Source organism: Fukomys damarensis, unplaced genomic scaffold (assembly GCF_012274545.1).
Source record: "Fukomys damarensis isolate Sample0158 unplaced genomic scaffold, DMR_v1.0_HiC HiC_scaffold_4, whole genome shotgun sequence".
Taxonomy (NCBI): domain Eukaryota; kingdom Metazoa; phylum Chordata; class Mammalia; order Rodentia; family Bathyergidae; genus Fukomys; species Fukomys damarensis.
Window position 1 is genome coordinate 12,066,089 of NW_022900916.1, and position 14,903 is coordinate 12,080,991.

The 14,903-nt window shown below is 46.2% G+C and overlaps 1 protein-coding gene across 1 annotated transcript in view; it reads right to left on the bottom strand.

The window, feature by feature from the left end:
• The window catches only part of Lamb4 (laminin subunit beta 4), an 89,514-nt gene that overhangs the window by 52,391 nt on the left and 22,220 nt on the right, over positions 1-14,903 (bottom strand). Inside the window, 9 exon segments of the mRNA XM_033755909.1 lie at positions 1,494-1,655; positions 2,209-2,258; positions 2,260-2,289; positions 3,670-3,779; positions 6,284-6,454; positions 10,891-11,073; positions 12,973-13,093; positions 14,089-14,303; positions 14,413-14,476. Coding sequence (XP_033611800.1) covers positions 1,494-1,655; positions 2,209-2,258; positions 2,260-2,289; positions 3,670-3,779; positions 6,284-6,454; positions 10,891-11,073; positions 12,973-13,093; positions 14,089-14,303; positions 14,413-14,476 — 1,106 coding nt within the window.

Genomic DNA, 14,903 nt, shown 5'->3' on the forward strand with positions numbered 1-14,903 from the left:
TTTTTTTTTTTTTTTTTTTTTTTTTTTTTGTACCAGGGATTGAACTCAGGTCCTTGTGCTTGCAAGGCAGGCCACTGAACTGCTGAGCTAAATCCCCGGCCCAAAAGAACTTTTATTAACAACATATCAGCAGTAGCAACAGCAATGGTAAGAATACCACAAAAGTATAAATGAATGCAGATAATTAAGTTGTGCCTAATTTAAATCTTTTTGACAATTGACAATCTTGTCCTCAGTGGAAAAGGAAAATTATGCAATTGGTGTCCTTTAAATAATTCCATCTCTAATTCTCTTTCTTTTGCCACAGGCATTACTTTCTAATCTCTTCAGAAAAATCTACCTGCCCTTTAAATCTATTTTCCATCCTCAGTTTTCTCTTTAAGCCGTGGAGGATTCATGAAATAAATGATGGGGTCCTCTCACAAGGGACCCGGCCCTCCTTCCGACACTGCTGCGACCCCTGGCCTAGAGCTGCACTGGCACTCTTGGCAGTGTCCTGTTTAGTGGGTCATCAGCATCCACCGCCAGCCACGGGCTGAATGACTGGTAAGTAACCAAATAGTGCATCTGTTTTAGATCATGTTTATTTTGGTTTCTTTGTCTTATCTAAAAGATAGGAACTATTGACTTCACAGTTAAGGCCTAACTATGTAAATGTCAATTTTTCTTTCCAAAAGTTTTCCTTTCTGGTCACCATCATAAAGATGCAGTGTTAAAGGGCAGCAAGAAGAACTGAGGCATACAATTGTTTCACTTTGATCCCACTCACCACAGCTTATGTCTAACTGGAGGCACTGACAGTCTCACTTCCAGTCACGAATCAGCAAACTGCAAGCTTCCTATGGGGCATCGTCTCTCTTTACAAACAGAGTCCAGATAAGGAAGAGACCCCAGGAAATGACTTGGACTCTGGTGCCTGGAATGCGCTCCCCTGCTTGCTCTACCCAAATCTTGTCTAGAGAATTGATTTTCACATGTGCTCTCTCCTTAGAGTCTTCTATCTTGAATCACCCTTTCCTTTCACGTATTCCTGTCGATGGCTGGGCCAGTCTCTGGACAATCTTTTGTACTTCATCCACAAAGTCTCCACCGTGTGTCCGGCACTGTGCTAAGCACTAGTGCAACAATGACTACAAGACACGCCCACTGCGCACAGGTTACAGCATCACAGCAGAGACAGAGAAGATGTGCAAACAACGTATTCTGTCGGACGCTTGCATGAAAGAGCAACGAGTGAGTCTATTTCATGACAACTTGATCTGATTTGCTTTTCTGTTGCAGGCTCTGTGCTAGAACTAGGACACAAAGGTAAGCAAAGCACAGACTCTGCCCTCAAACTGAACACAACCTGCCCTTGGGTGATATAACATGCGACTCAGAGTGGCATCTGCAGACGGCTGCAGTCCCTCCTTGGTACACTTGCCATGATCTCAAGTGTGTACTGCGCGTATTTACCTGTGTGCCATCAAACGAAGTCTCTGGGGAGAATAAATGAGATACGAAACAAAGGCGCCAGTCCCTGGAGCGGTGTGGCTTCCCCTGCCTCACAGAGGTAGAAATTCAAGAGAGGGAAGAAGTAGCCGGGGGCAGGTTCGGTGCAGCTTCGGCCAACAATGTGGGGGCGGCATTCACACTGACCATCGTTGGGTGGGCACCTGAGAAAAGTCTATTGTGAGAAAGGTGTGTGTGTGTGTGTGTGTGTGTGTGTGTGTGTGTGTGTGTGTGTCGGAAGTGATGGCTGGGTGTGCAGAGCTAGAGGCTTCCAGAGTGGGGACTCATGTACCCGTCGTCCCACGAGGATGCCGAGAGACCCTGGGCTCCACCTGACTGGTCTTGAAAAGTGAATTCAGATCCAGTGAATCCAAGCAGCCACTTCTGTGGATCTCTGGTGCTTCTCCAAAAGCTAGGAAAAGGGTTGTGTGAGGACCTGCCCTTATAGGATGGCACATAGGTGGTCTTTAAGGCAGGCCTTTCAGGTGCCCGCCTACCCCACCAGCTGATGGGAAACCCAGGAGGAGGACTGTTTACTCGACCCCTGGTGATATCTGAAGTAGCAATGACTGGGCTATCGTGAATGTCTTTTTACTCCCTTTGCTCATCACGGAATAAAATCCCTCACTTAGGACTATGAGCATAACAGAACCAAAAGTGCCGTGTGGAAACAAGGACCAGCACGACAAAACTCCATTATCCATTGTATGGACTCACGTGTTAGCAGAAGCCCCTCCAGGTTCACAGTCGCAGGGAGAACAATTCCTGGAGATGAGTCCCCAGCCCCCAGCATCCAACCTGTGGAGAGAAAGGGCTCAGTTGATCCCAGCTGAGAAGACTTTTGCTGCTCTGATGTGCGGTACTGAAATCAGTGCAAAGCCACCACCACACAGCAAGTGGACTAACGGCCTGGCCACCAGTCTTGGCCAGAGTGACCTCCACGGATCCTTCTCCTCCACCGCTAGGACTTGGGTAGCGGGACAGAAGGCTGCCGTGTACTGTTTCAAGCAGAAATGCAACGGAAACCAATTCTAAAAGTGCCAGCTTTTGCTGAAGCTGGGACATTTAAGTCCTCTTTGAGCTCTGCTGTTCTACTTGGAGCTGTTTAATAAAAACTTTAGGTTCCATTACCACAAGAATCCTGAGGGTTTTACTTACAACACTGACATATTTGAGGGTAGAGAAGTCAGTCACGCTGACTTTAAGATATGCTATGCGTATCACGGTCCGGCAGAGACAGTCATTTGTAAACCAGTCATTTTGGCACGAGCTGCACCTTTTGCAAACGATCCATCTCCTTATTTCTTATTATCTGTTATTTTTCCTCTTCACTTTTACTTCCTCACTTCTTTTTTTCCCCATCTCCGCTTTCCCACCCTAATATGTTTTGAGTAAAGCGACTTAAAATATTAGCACTTAAAATATTTCCTCAAAGGCACATGTTTCTTATTTATCAGCTACATTTCTTCAGACACATCAAGGTCACTGTTCTTTTATTAGGTTACATTTTTGTTTTTCCTTTTTCTGAAATGTCATAGTGGGCTGCCAAGGTTGGAGAACAAAGTAAAGAGTTGGGCTTGAACTCCCCCACTGCGTGGCACATTTCTTAAGGAGCAAAGATGTCTTATGTTACTTATTTTAGAAGCTACATGCTCATATGTTTAGTGGTGTCTGTGAAAAATCCAAGAGTTTATTTCTTTTAGAAATCTAAAATACAATTAAACCCGTTTGTTTGTTTGCTTTTTTTTTTTTAAGGGACTCATTTAAAAAATATTTTTAGGCAGAAAATGGTAGGAGTGGTAAGGCGATTGTGTGCAGGAGGTAAAAGAAAGCCTGCGTGGTTTGCCTGGTGGGCCCAAGGAAGAGACAGATAAATGTCTTGCGTTGTCAGGCACTGCCAAGGACAGCAATAGAAAAGCCCGCTGGCAGCTCTGCTGGGCAGGTTCGGCCCAAGGCAGTGGCTCGCTGGAGAATGGTTGACAGCCGTCTCTGAAGGACTGGTGTGGAGAGGGCTGGTGTACAGTGCTTGCCAATTTCTGTGTTATAAATACTCAGACCACACGAGCGCCGAAATACAATAGACCAGGGAAAGCGAGCAACAAGACCAAGTCCCTTCAAAGCAATGGCGCTTGAAATCTGCATCACTGCATAAAAGGGAAATGACAGGTGAATACACACGGCACACTCTTCACAGCGTGGTCCGGTGACAAAGGCCCTGCATGAACACTGCCCTGTATCCGCGCCACAAGCCGAGAGTGCCAGGCTCCCGAAGGGGTCACAGTCACAGGCTGAAAACACAGAATTACAGTTATTCTCCTCCTCGAGGCCCCCACTTTCGTAAGTACCCTTCCTTGCTCACGCTGAGCAAAACACTGGGCCGCAAGGACACAGAGCGGCCTGCCTGGAACTGGCTGCTGCCTGGCTGCTTTGTTGTACTGCCTCCAGCTCCACACAGGAAGTCCCAGCCCAGGCCTTCCCAGAGTCTGTCGTTGACACCATCGGTGGAGGAGGCTGCGTGGGCGGCACCGTCAGCCTGCGAAACACTGGCCAGGCCGGTGACTCAGAGGCCAAGTCTCCAAGAGTCTCGGTTATCGCTGACTGGTCCCGTCTGGCAGATGTAGCTAACTGTCACTTCCCTGTCTCTTTCTCACAGCTGTGTGACTTTTTCTCTTCGCTCTCTCCCTGCTCTGTCTCCTCCACCCATAGATATTCCTGAGTCCTGCTTACACTGTGATAGCTAAGAAGTTAGGCAGCCAGAGCCAGGTACACACTTTCCCTGTGGGAACAATCGTTCAGCAATTAAAAAAGGAGCATTGGTACGCACTGCGATATGGATGAACCTTGAAAATATGCTAAGCGAAAGAAGCCAGTCACAAAAGATCTCACAGTATATGATTCCTTCTGCACAAAATATCCACAGTAAGTAACCACATAATGACAACGTATTAGTACTTGCCTAGTGCAGGGGGATGGGGACTAGGGAGGAGTAGCTAAAGGGAATGGTTTTTTTTTTTCTTTTCTTGTAAAATACATTAACAAAATTTACCATCATTTTTCAGTTAAGTGCATTTACATTGTTGTGCAACCTAATTCCAGAACTCCTCATTTTTTAAAACTGAAACTCTGAACCATTAAACAACTCCCAATTCCTCTTTTCCCTGACCTCTTGGGAAACCAACATTTTACTTTCCATCACTCAGAAAGTAAATTTCTTTTATTTGAATCTGACTGCTCTCTGCACCTCATGTAAGTGGAATTATACAGTTTTTTTCCCTCTTGAAGTTCTGGGGATTAAAGTAGGAGGGCATTGAGCATGCCAGGGAAATGCTCACCGCTAAGCTATGTCTACATCCCTTGTTGTTTTCTTTTGTGATAGTTTCACCAAGTTGCCCAGGCTGGCCTCGAACTTGTGATCCTTCTGTCTCAACCTCCCCTGTAGCTGAGGTTACAGATGTCCACCACTGTACCCAGCTAAATTTTTGTCTTTTTGTGACTGCCTTGCTTTTCTTAGCATGATGTACTTAATGTTCAACCATGTTGTAGCACATTAGTGTATACGTGTATATATGTGTGTGTGTGTGTGTGTGTGTGTGTGTATAACTTTTTGCCTAGGGATAGGGTCATGGGTATGTCCACTCACTGATGGATCTTGGGTCACTCCCATCTTTTGGCTAAGGCAAATGATGCTTTTGTGAATACAGGTATACAGCTATCTCTGAAAATCTGCTTTACATTCTTTTGGTATACATCTAGAAGCAAGATTTCTTCTTGGGTTGATAAAAATGTTCTAAAGTTGATTGTGTTGTTGGTTATATAACTTTGAATATACTAAAATTATTCAGTTAAAGTCTTAAAAGGGTAAATTGTTTGATAAGTGAATTATTTGTCAATAAAGTGTTCTCTCTCTCTCACACACACGCACACACACAGAGTGACACAAAACCAAAACCAGTGTCCAGCCTGTTCTCATAGGACATCATGTTAGTGAACCAGGGAGACACCAGGAGTGCTAAACGGTATGATAGAAAATTGTTTTAACTACAAAAATTCACTATTATGATATTTAATTTTGCCATTACACCTGATAAGAGCACTTTATGACAGAAAGATTCAGTTAGTCGCTCTCCAAAAAATGCAAATAGCCCACAGCTCCTTAGATGAGCAAAAATATAGAGCATAATGCTGTAATCAAATGCAAGGCATTTACCTAGATTCCCTGAGGACCTCACAGCTCTATGAGGCCTTAAGCAGCTCTAAACTTCTGTGATCCTAAATCCAAGGGCCTGACCATTTGGCCCCAGAAAACTGCTAAGATTGTTTCACCTCAACCCCTCCCTTAAAATGTTTCCCTTTCTTTGTCAGAGAATTAAAGAATCCGTGGCATTGAGCAAGGGAGGAGGTGCCACAGCAAAGGGATAAATAATTTAAAACATAAAACCCCCAAAACTGTCTTGCAAATGACCCAAGAAGCCATCATAGTGCATCACATAAGATAATCTGTGAAGAGTTGTAGTGGAGGCCATTTTCTTAGAGGTTTTGCCATTTGGTATTAAATTTCTTTGAGCCCCGCCCCCCACACTTTGTCTAGGACGGGAAACGCGCCCCCTGCTGGACACTTATGGTAAATTTAGTAAACCAACTTTCTAGAATTTGTGGTAGATATTGTATCACTTACAAGACTCTGGCTCCGGTTAGAACCCTTAGGGGTCTACAATTAAAGACTTTTAAGGGCTGACTGACGACATCAGCTTTAAAACACACCCAGATTGGTGGCCCAGCCCTGAGGACTCACGCTGGCAGCCCTGGGGGTCTGAGACGCTCAGTCCGTAGTGGTTGGCCTTGCACTGGTCGCACTTGGCTCCTAGCACGTTCTCCTTACACAAGCACTGGCCGGCCACAGTGCCCGAGGCAGGATCAGAGTGGCTCACACAAAGGCCGGTCCCATCAGGGTCACACTCACAAGCTGGAGTCACAGAAAGACATTGTCTTAGTTAACTGCGAACTGGGAAAGCTGAAATATATGCATAGCATTTTTCCCGTGCTAGAACGATTTCACTTCGATTAAGTAATTTAAAATATTTGCATAATTAGACTAATGGACAAAGATGTTCAGAATGTCTCCCAGATTTCTGGCATTTGAAAAATGTTAGGTAATTCCATACATTTATCTTTAAAAGACTTAAATGATTATAAATTCAAAGGAGCACAGAAAACCTATTATTTTGAAGACTAAATGTTAAGAATGGATCCATTATTTTGGGGGGGGAATGAAAATGCTTTGGAATTAATTTTCATAGACATTGTGCTCATGACTTGCTCTTCATTTAAAATGGCAACTTTTATGTTGTGAGAACTCAATGAAACTCAATGAAACTCAACTCAATGAAAAATGGATTAAAAAAGCAAGACTCTAAAGGTTAAGAGCAGGTCAAGAGACAAGAGTGGAATGTTGTGATGATGGATTTGTCTTCTCACAAGGGCCATGTGAGAGCGAGCATGTAGGAGGTCCACCAAACCTCTGAAACATGGTTAAAAGATAAGTCTGCTCTTCTTCATGACGGACAAAATATACCACAAGGAATGTGTATCATTCTTTTGGACTTTTTTCTGGAACACCTCCAAGAAAGAAAGCAAGGCAACCCGGAACACTCATCCCTTGTGTGTCCTTTTTAGAAATCTACTGGGGAGGCAAAAGCTTGAATGAAGAGATTTGGAAAATGGAATAAGCAGACATCTGTAGCAAAGCAGAAACAAAAATAGCAATTTTTTTTCTTTTTCAGTGGAAATTTGAACCATGCAAGAAAGGAGTGTCTATGAAGAGGGATGCTGGTGGTGTGAGTAATTCCAGTGGGTAAACCAAGGGCGGCAGAGGAAAAGCTACAGAAGGTAGACTTTGATTGGGTATAAGAAGGAGCTCTATCAGGACTGCCTGATAGAGCGAGTTCCTTTCTTATTGAAGGTGTCCGGGTAGATGCTCAACTTGTACTCATGGCTTTGGGACAGAGCACAAGCATGTTGGTAGGCACTGGTGACCACTGAGGTCTCTTGGGCCTTTGTGCTGCTGGGTTTCCAAGAGGTTCCTCTTTTAAGGAACACCATAAATGTAAAAAGTGAACATCTTCACTTGAAAGAATAACCTTGTTCACATTTATACATGCTTGCTTAGGATTAATAAAAACAAAACCCTCCAGGGTAAAGCTCTATCTGTATAGAAACCATTTAGGTTAGTGAGTTTAGTGGAAGAAATCCAGCAAACCAGTTGCTTGGTGTCACTGAAGCAAAGGCTTGGTTTTCTGACAGAGTCTTCCAAGTTCTCACTGTTTGGATTTTGGCTGGTGATAAAATCTTACTATGGAAAAACAGGAGTGGGTTCTGTTTAGTTTGGAGGAAAAAAAAAAACACCTCATTTTCTTCTACTGAAAGTCAGTTACTTCCAGAAAGGAAGGACAAATCCAAATTCATTTCAGAAGTGGCTAAAAGGAAGAAAACAAAACAAACAAACACAAAAAAAAAACACCTCAACTTGATTTAGGAGACTCAGAACTGAGTTCCAGAGAATAATTTAATTATGCACAGAAGTAGCCTTTGGGACCAGGTGAGTGGATAGTGGCAACTCGGACACAACTATGTCACAGCCTCTACAACTTCAATGCAACCTCTTCCTGTTGCACAATTTGATTCTAACAAACTTTTATTTGCAGGGGTTTACTAAATCTTTGTCTTACTGTATCACACTTAACTGAATCTTACGTAGACTTTAAAATTCACTGATGTTTATGCCTAGAATCTATCTACATAAATATTTGGATTCAAACTAGGACAAGTTAGAGAGAATTTATACGGGAGTTCTACACAGTAACTGTTCATTTTGGTCAGCTGGAAGCAGCTGGGGAGTCTCATGCGGGAGGCCTGTTACAAGCTCGTCATCCGCCTTTCATGGAACAATAACTCCATGTTTACAATGAATGATTTCTTCATTTCTGATCAGCATTTTTCTTTCAAAAGCACCACTAAGATAATACTAAGTAGTTCTGAAGGAACAAGACCTTGGTTGATAAGTTTGAAACATTTAGTTTATTATTTCCAAATCTCTTTCTATTTTCCTAGATGATCTGCTTAAAAACATTGTATTTTCCTGATTCTGCCCAGACAGCAATTGAATCTTCTATAAATATATATCTTTTGGGGGGGGGATTTTTGAGACAGGGTCTCACTATGTAGTTGAGGCTGACCTGGAACTCACTGTGTAGCCCAGGCTGGTCTCAAACTCACAGCAATCCTCCTGCCTCAGCCTCCTGAGTGCTGGGATTACAGGTGTGCGCCATCATGCCCGGCTAAATACATATCTTTGAAAAACATTAACAAAAGGGCCAGGGCTTTAGCTCAGTGGCACCAAGACTGTCTCAAAAGTGCAAGGTCCTGAGTTTGATCCCTGGTATCCCCTAAAAAAGAAAAGATCATTAATAAAAACGAGTGGGGGTTGTATGTATATGATTATAGGTTGCAGTAAAAAACCTATAGGATTTTGCTCCCCTAAGTGTTTTATGAGAGTCCAGTTTTTCCTATCATTTTTTTTTTTTTTTTGAGAGAGGGTCTCGAAACTTAGTTCAGGCTGGCTTCTAACTCATGACAATCCTCCTGCCACTTCCTCTTGAGTGCTGGCTTTACAGGGCTGCACCACCATATCTGGCTCTCATATCAGTTTTGAACAGGTCCTGTAATGTCATGTTTTATGTTGGTGCCTACTGGACAAAATCCTTTATTGATGCTTTTTCCATACTGTTTACTTAAAGCTTGCAATTTCGCACATGGTGTCCAGGTGCTCCTGAAGGACGTTTGTGTAGATGTTTCTGTTATTATGATTATTTAAAGTTTGAAGTCCCGATTTCATAGCAGCCCCCCTCCCCTTGCTTTAATAATACAGCCTGAGAAGCTGGACTTCTGGGTACCGGGAGGGGCAACTCTCTGTGGGTCCTGGGCATCCTGAATGCCTTGGCTGAGTGGCCAATGATGCGAGATCTCGCTTGCTCTTTCCCAGGGCGGTTTCTCAGAGCTGCATTTGCAGCAAGCAATTAGGGAGAAATGGTAACATCTTCCCAGCCATGAGGAGGCTTTCTCCACTTGCTATAAAAGCATTGGATCCCCCACACTCAGTGCTCCTTGCCTGTAACATACACTCCCTAGGTGTGCAATGCCCACAGAACAGTAATAGGCTAACCTGTACCTTTCTAAGGAGAGTAAGACCTTCGGGCCAATCGCTGACACTGGCGAGTTATCAGCTTGGGGTTTTATCGAGGCAGCGTCATGGCAATGATGGGACTAACACTAGACAAGTGAGATGCCAAGGGTACAGAATTTAAGGAGGTTTTCGTTTAGGTTCTTGCGAGTGGCAAGGGTCAGTCCTGCACGTACATGACCCTGACAGTGAGTGCCTCCTTAAATCTGGGGACTCATTTGCTTGCTTCATTTTAGCCCTAGCCCTGTAGAGAAATGCAAATTAACACAAGGATATCACTTCATTAGCAAAGCAAAATTCGCAAAAATTATAGCTTGAGAAAATCAAGCGCTGGCAAGGACACGGAGCCACAGGAGCGCTCACACTAATCAATCTGAAGACACGCGAAGCCCAAGGCCCAGAAATTCCACTCCTACTTTACATAGGTTTATGAGGGACAGGCTGCCCATGTGCACGGCCGGATATGACTGGATCCTGCGGCGCCAGAAGAAAAATGGACGAATGCATTTCGACATACTTGCAAGAAGGGATTTTACACAAGAAGGAATTAACATGGACAAATTAAAAAACGTTGAACGAAATACTCAAGTTCCTGAAGGACTGAAATGGCAAGATATCGTTTATCCAACGCCGTCGTGATTTGAGAACATGCCAACATATATTGTTTCTGGATAAAGACACAGATGAAAGGGTAAATCCCCATGCCCGTAATGCCAGCCTTCCGGCAGGCTGAGGCAGGAAGATTGCACGTTCCAGCCCAGCCTGGGTAATTTAGTGACTTAGGGTGACCCTGTATCAAACTATAAATTAAAAAAAGTGCTGGCGATGTATCTCAGTGTGAAGGCTTTGGGGTCAATATTCAGCACCCCCCCCAAAAAAAAAGTCTAAAACACGAGCGTGGCAGGGATAAATATATTAGAATTTACCCCTAGGAAGTTGGGTGGATAAGTAGGGTGGAAGTGAACCTGGGGTGTGAGGTGTGTTGGTTGTGCTTCATTAAGGAACGGGCCAAAGGCAACAGGGCAAGTTACCAGATTTTTGATAGAAGATGTGGTGGTGTTCAGGACTTATTATTATTCTCTGTTGTTTTGCATATGCTTGGATATTTCATTTACTCCCCCCACCACCACCACAAGCGCGGGGCCCAGCAGCCGCAGACTCACGCAGGCAGGCGCGAGGGTGAGAGGCGGCCCTGAGATGGTCCCAGTAGAAGAGCGGCCGGCAGCGCTCGCAGTGCGCACCCTCCGTGTGGTGAGCGCAGCCCTTGCACACGCCGCTCACGCCGCCGGCCAGGTACGCAGCTGGGTCGAAGTGACAGCGCTCCGAGTGGCCGTTGCAGTCACAGGCTGCGGAGGAGAGAAAAGCGCTGAAGGCCGGCAGCGCTCGCAGTGCGCACCCTCCGTGTGGTGAGCGCAGCCCTTGCACACGCCGCTCACGCCGCCGGCCAGGTACGCAGCTGGGTCGAAGTGACAGCGCTCCGAGTGGCCGTTGCAGTCACAGGCTGCGGAGGAGAGAAAAGCGCTGAATGCGAGATGCACCAAGGTCTGGAGGGAGGATGCGCATGCCTACCCGCCCTCAGCAGAGATGCCAAGTGCGCAGGTCCAGCAGCACTTGGATTCTTACGCTTGCTGTAAAATGCATCCCCTAAATGCTAATGTTCAGAGATTTTAAAACCATACAAAGTGGGGCATGGTGGCATATGCAAGCAATCCCAGCATTTAGGAGGCCGAGGCAAGAGCAATGCCCTGAGTTTGAGGCCAGGCTGAACCAGCTAGTGAGACCCTGCCTCAAAAACAAACAAACACAAACCATTTAGATGATTTAGAAGCTAGAGAACAATATGGATAGTGGGGACCTGTAAAGAATACTTTCACCAACTTGAGCTTTGTAAATTGGAATATATTAACTGGAAATATTCTGTATGCACTGAGGGGCTGGATCTGAGTCCTGTTCGGTCCTTCTCAGGGACAGAAGTGCTAGTAGGGCGGCTGCAGGGCGTTGGATCTTATCTGGGGCTCAGCCAGAGGCTGACACGCAGGCAGTCTGTCTGAGGGATTTGTCTGTGTGGTAATGCTATCTGCGCTGTCTGTCCTGGGGTCCACTCGCCCCAAACAACCTCAGCTCCTAAGCATTTTGCTGGGTCGTGTGGACCGTGACTGTCCCATACGGGGCTTCGTCATGAGGCCTCTTCTGGGACCTTTCATTCCTTCGAGTTCCGCTTTTCTTAAATCTGGAAAAAGAGGCTGGAAGTTCACCAAAATTCAGTTGCCAAAAATGACAAGAACATCTTGTTGACCTAAATAATTTATAGAGAATTACAGTGGCCTGCTAAACTCAACCCTGCCCTCTTCCTCTCTTGTCTACCTGTGGGTCGGAGGCCGCATTCAGCGAGACCACTGAGATCTCAACCCCCAATCCAGTGTTCATCAAATTCCTGGGGTTGCACTGCCCGGTTATTTTGCCATCACAAGGCTCCGCCCTTTCTCGGAAGGTGTGCCACACGACACAGCAGTGACACCGTGGTGAGCAGTGTGAGAAGTCGGTGATTCTGCTCCATGAGCGCATTGCAGAGATCAGGATGTCTCGCAGTTGGGTAGGGACCATGAGAGGGGGAGACAGGCAGGGATGAGGGACACAAACTGGCAGAAGGCTATAGAAGTGACCACCTGCTTACTGGAAATTGTCCCTCGTGAAGCCTTTGCACGTGTGGAACAGTTCATTTTAGGGACCTGCTTGCATTTACTGGAAAGTTCCCCAAGCCTCATGCTCACCCCAGCAACAAAATCTAAGAGCCTGACTGGCCTAGAACGCACCAATCAATGAAGACCCCAGGACCCCTAAACAAAGGATCAGATCCCGATTGGCTAAGAACCCATATAACTATGACTAGAACAAGGACACCCCTTGAACTTTTCCTTGTCTAGCACTTCTCACAGGGCCGATTTGTCTCTGCCTTCACCTTCTCATGAATACATCTGTGTTTCACGTTACTTTCCTTTTCAATTTCTCCTTTTTGGCAGACCTGAATTCTGTTTTCACTTGGGGGATCTTTGGCTTTGAATCAGCTCACCCCACTTTTGCCTTCCTTGCCAGGGTGAGGGCGAGAACCCGAGGAACGAAGGTGGCGCCACGGGAGGCCCCTCAATCCCCAGACCCCCGGGTCATTCCACTTGGCCCTGTCAGAGCCCTAGACAGGAGCTACATGTTTCCAGAGCGAGGAGCCCGGGGCACGCGTGTTCACCCACGTCGGCAGGCGCTGTCCCCCTGGCCCACGGCGGGCCCCCACGGAGAGTCCTGGAAGAAGTCCTTGCACCGCTCACAGTGGGGGCCGGCGGTGTTGTGCTGACAGACACAGCGGCCGTGGACCTGCATTGTGCGATACACAGGGTCACGCGAGCCAGGCCTGTCAGGCCACGGGTCCCCTCCAATCTTGGCTCCCCCTGCTGGTCACAGCAAGCGGTGACGCTCCTGTTAGTTGCTTACCCAGCCTTTAAAGTTTGCAAAGATTCCGAGCACAGTCGGGCACACTTGCAATACTTCGGGGGCTCTTTGTATTCTAATCTCAGGGAGGTACCTTGTGGCCCGCAGTAAAATGAGGGACAAGGCTGGGAGAGGTTGTTTCGGGGGTGGAAATGGAGTTAGAAAAGGGGAGAAGCTAGAGGAAGACACAGTCCTCGTGAGTTTTCATAAAATGCTCTCAGCGCTGTGCGGGAAGGCGTGGGGGGGCTCCCAGCAAGCCTGATGGTATTGTGCCTAGCAAACAGTTCCCAATTATTTAGTCAACACCCCTGCGGCTGTGCATAAAAATGTAAGGTTGCTGGGCTGGGGACTGAGCTCAGCGGGTGTGAGACCCTGGGATCCATCTACTCTGCAACTACACCACCACCAAGTACTCTTTTCTCCACCTCAGCCTTTTAACACCGGTCTCCAGAGTGAAAAGGCTCTGCAGCCACTCGACATGGTCATTCAGAGAGTACGAATACCACGAGGACCAGCCATCTACGACATCAGATATTACTGACACCTTAGCTTTGAGTATGGGGTTTTGCGCTCAACACACCGTCAATCAATTTTGTTTTCAGTGAGAGCGTGAACATGAGATTACGGTTCGCTCCTGTCAAATTTCCATTCCATAAGAAATACATGAACAAAATGAGAAGACAGGCTCCCTTGAAGTCACGCATTATCAATGCTGCTCATTACTTCGATGATGCCCCTAATGACATAATGCAAAAGAATCTCTGGCCGAACGACACCTTCCCCAACACAAAACTGGCCCTGGGATTTGCTGATCTCTGTGTTCAGCACCGGGACAGTGGAGCCTGAAGGAGGACGGACTGCTCCTTTAGTGAAGAACTCACCATTCCGGCAGGGTTGGAAACGTCTCCCTGCACCTTCTGCACGGGGCCACATTCGCTGGCGTGGCCATTGCAGAAACAGCTCCCCCGAACAACCATCTCGTACAGCGCATAGTAGTATTTATCCAGGGAGTCGTTTTGCTCCCTTCCAAATGAAGTATCCCCCAGGGTATGGAGTTTGGTAAAGTTTATCCTCAGGTTTGTTAGCGTCACAAGGTCTGGAGAGGGAAAATGAAAGGATGACTGAAAGAGCCTCTCGGTGAAGCAATCGAAATATGCTCGTGAAGCAATCAAAAAAGGATCTGAAAAATAAAAAACAATTCTTACCCTGCATGTAGGGGCTGTAAGGGTTTTCTATTTCAAAGCTGGGATCCAACACTGTTAAAACAACCTGTAAAACGAATACAGGTACATGTAGAGAATGTTATCCCGAAACATAACTGGCTAATTTTCTCTTAAAGAAGAGATCTTGACCCTGGCAAGAAGGCTGAATCTTTGCTTCCCAGATGGGGTAGGACACAGACTACCACTGGGCTATGACACAGGTGACTGCACCAAGAATGAAAACAAGTGCGAGGGACACCTCCAGGTCCCGGCCCGGGCACCTGTCCACTCAGAGCGCTGGCACCACTGGCAAAGCTGGAGTGGGATAACTGGGCAAGCCACTGTCACTCGGGCCTGGCAGGGGATTCTGGAGCTGCCTCCCCGCACCGATTCTTTCTGCTCTATCTAGTAAACCAGTACCACCCAGCCCTGCAGAATTGCATATATAAGATATTCATGTTCTTTGTTGTACTTCCTAAAAGAAAGGTAAGTAT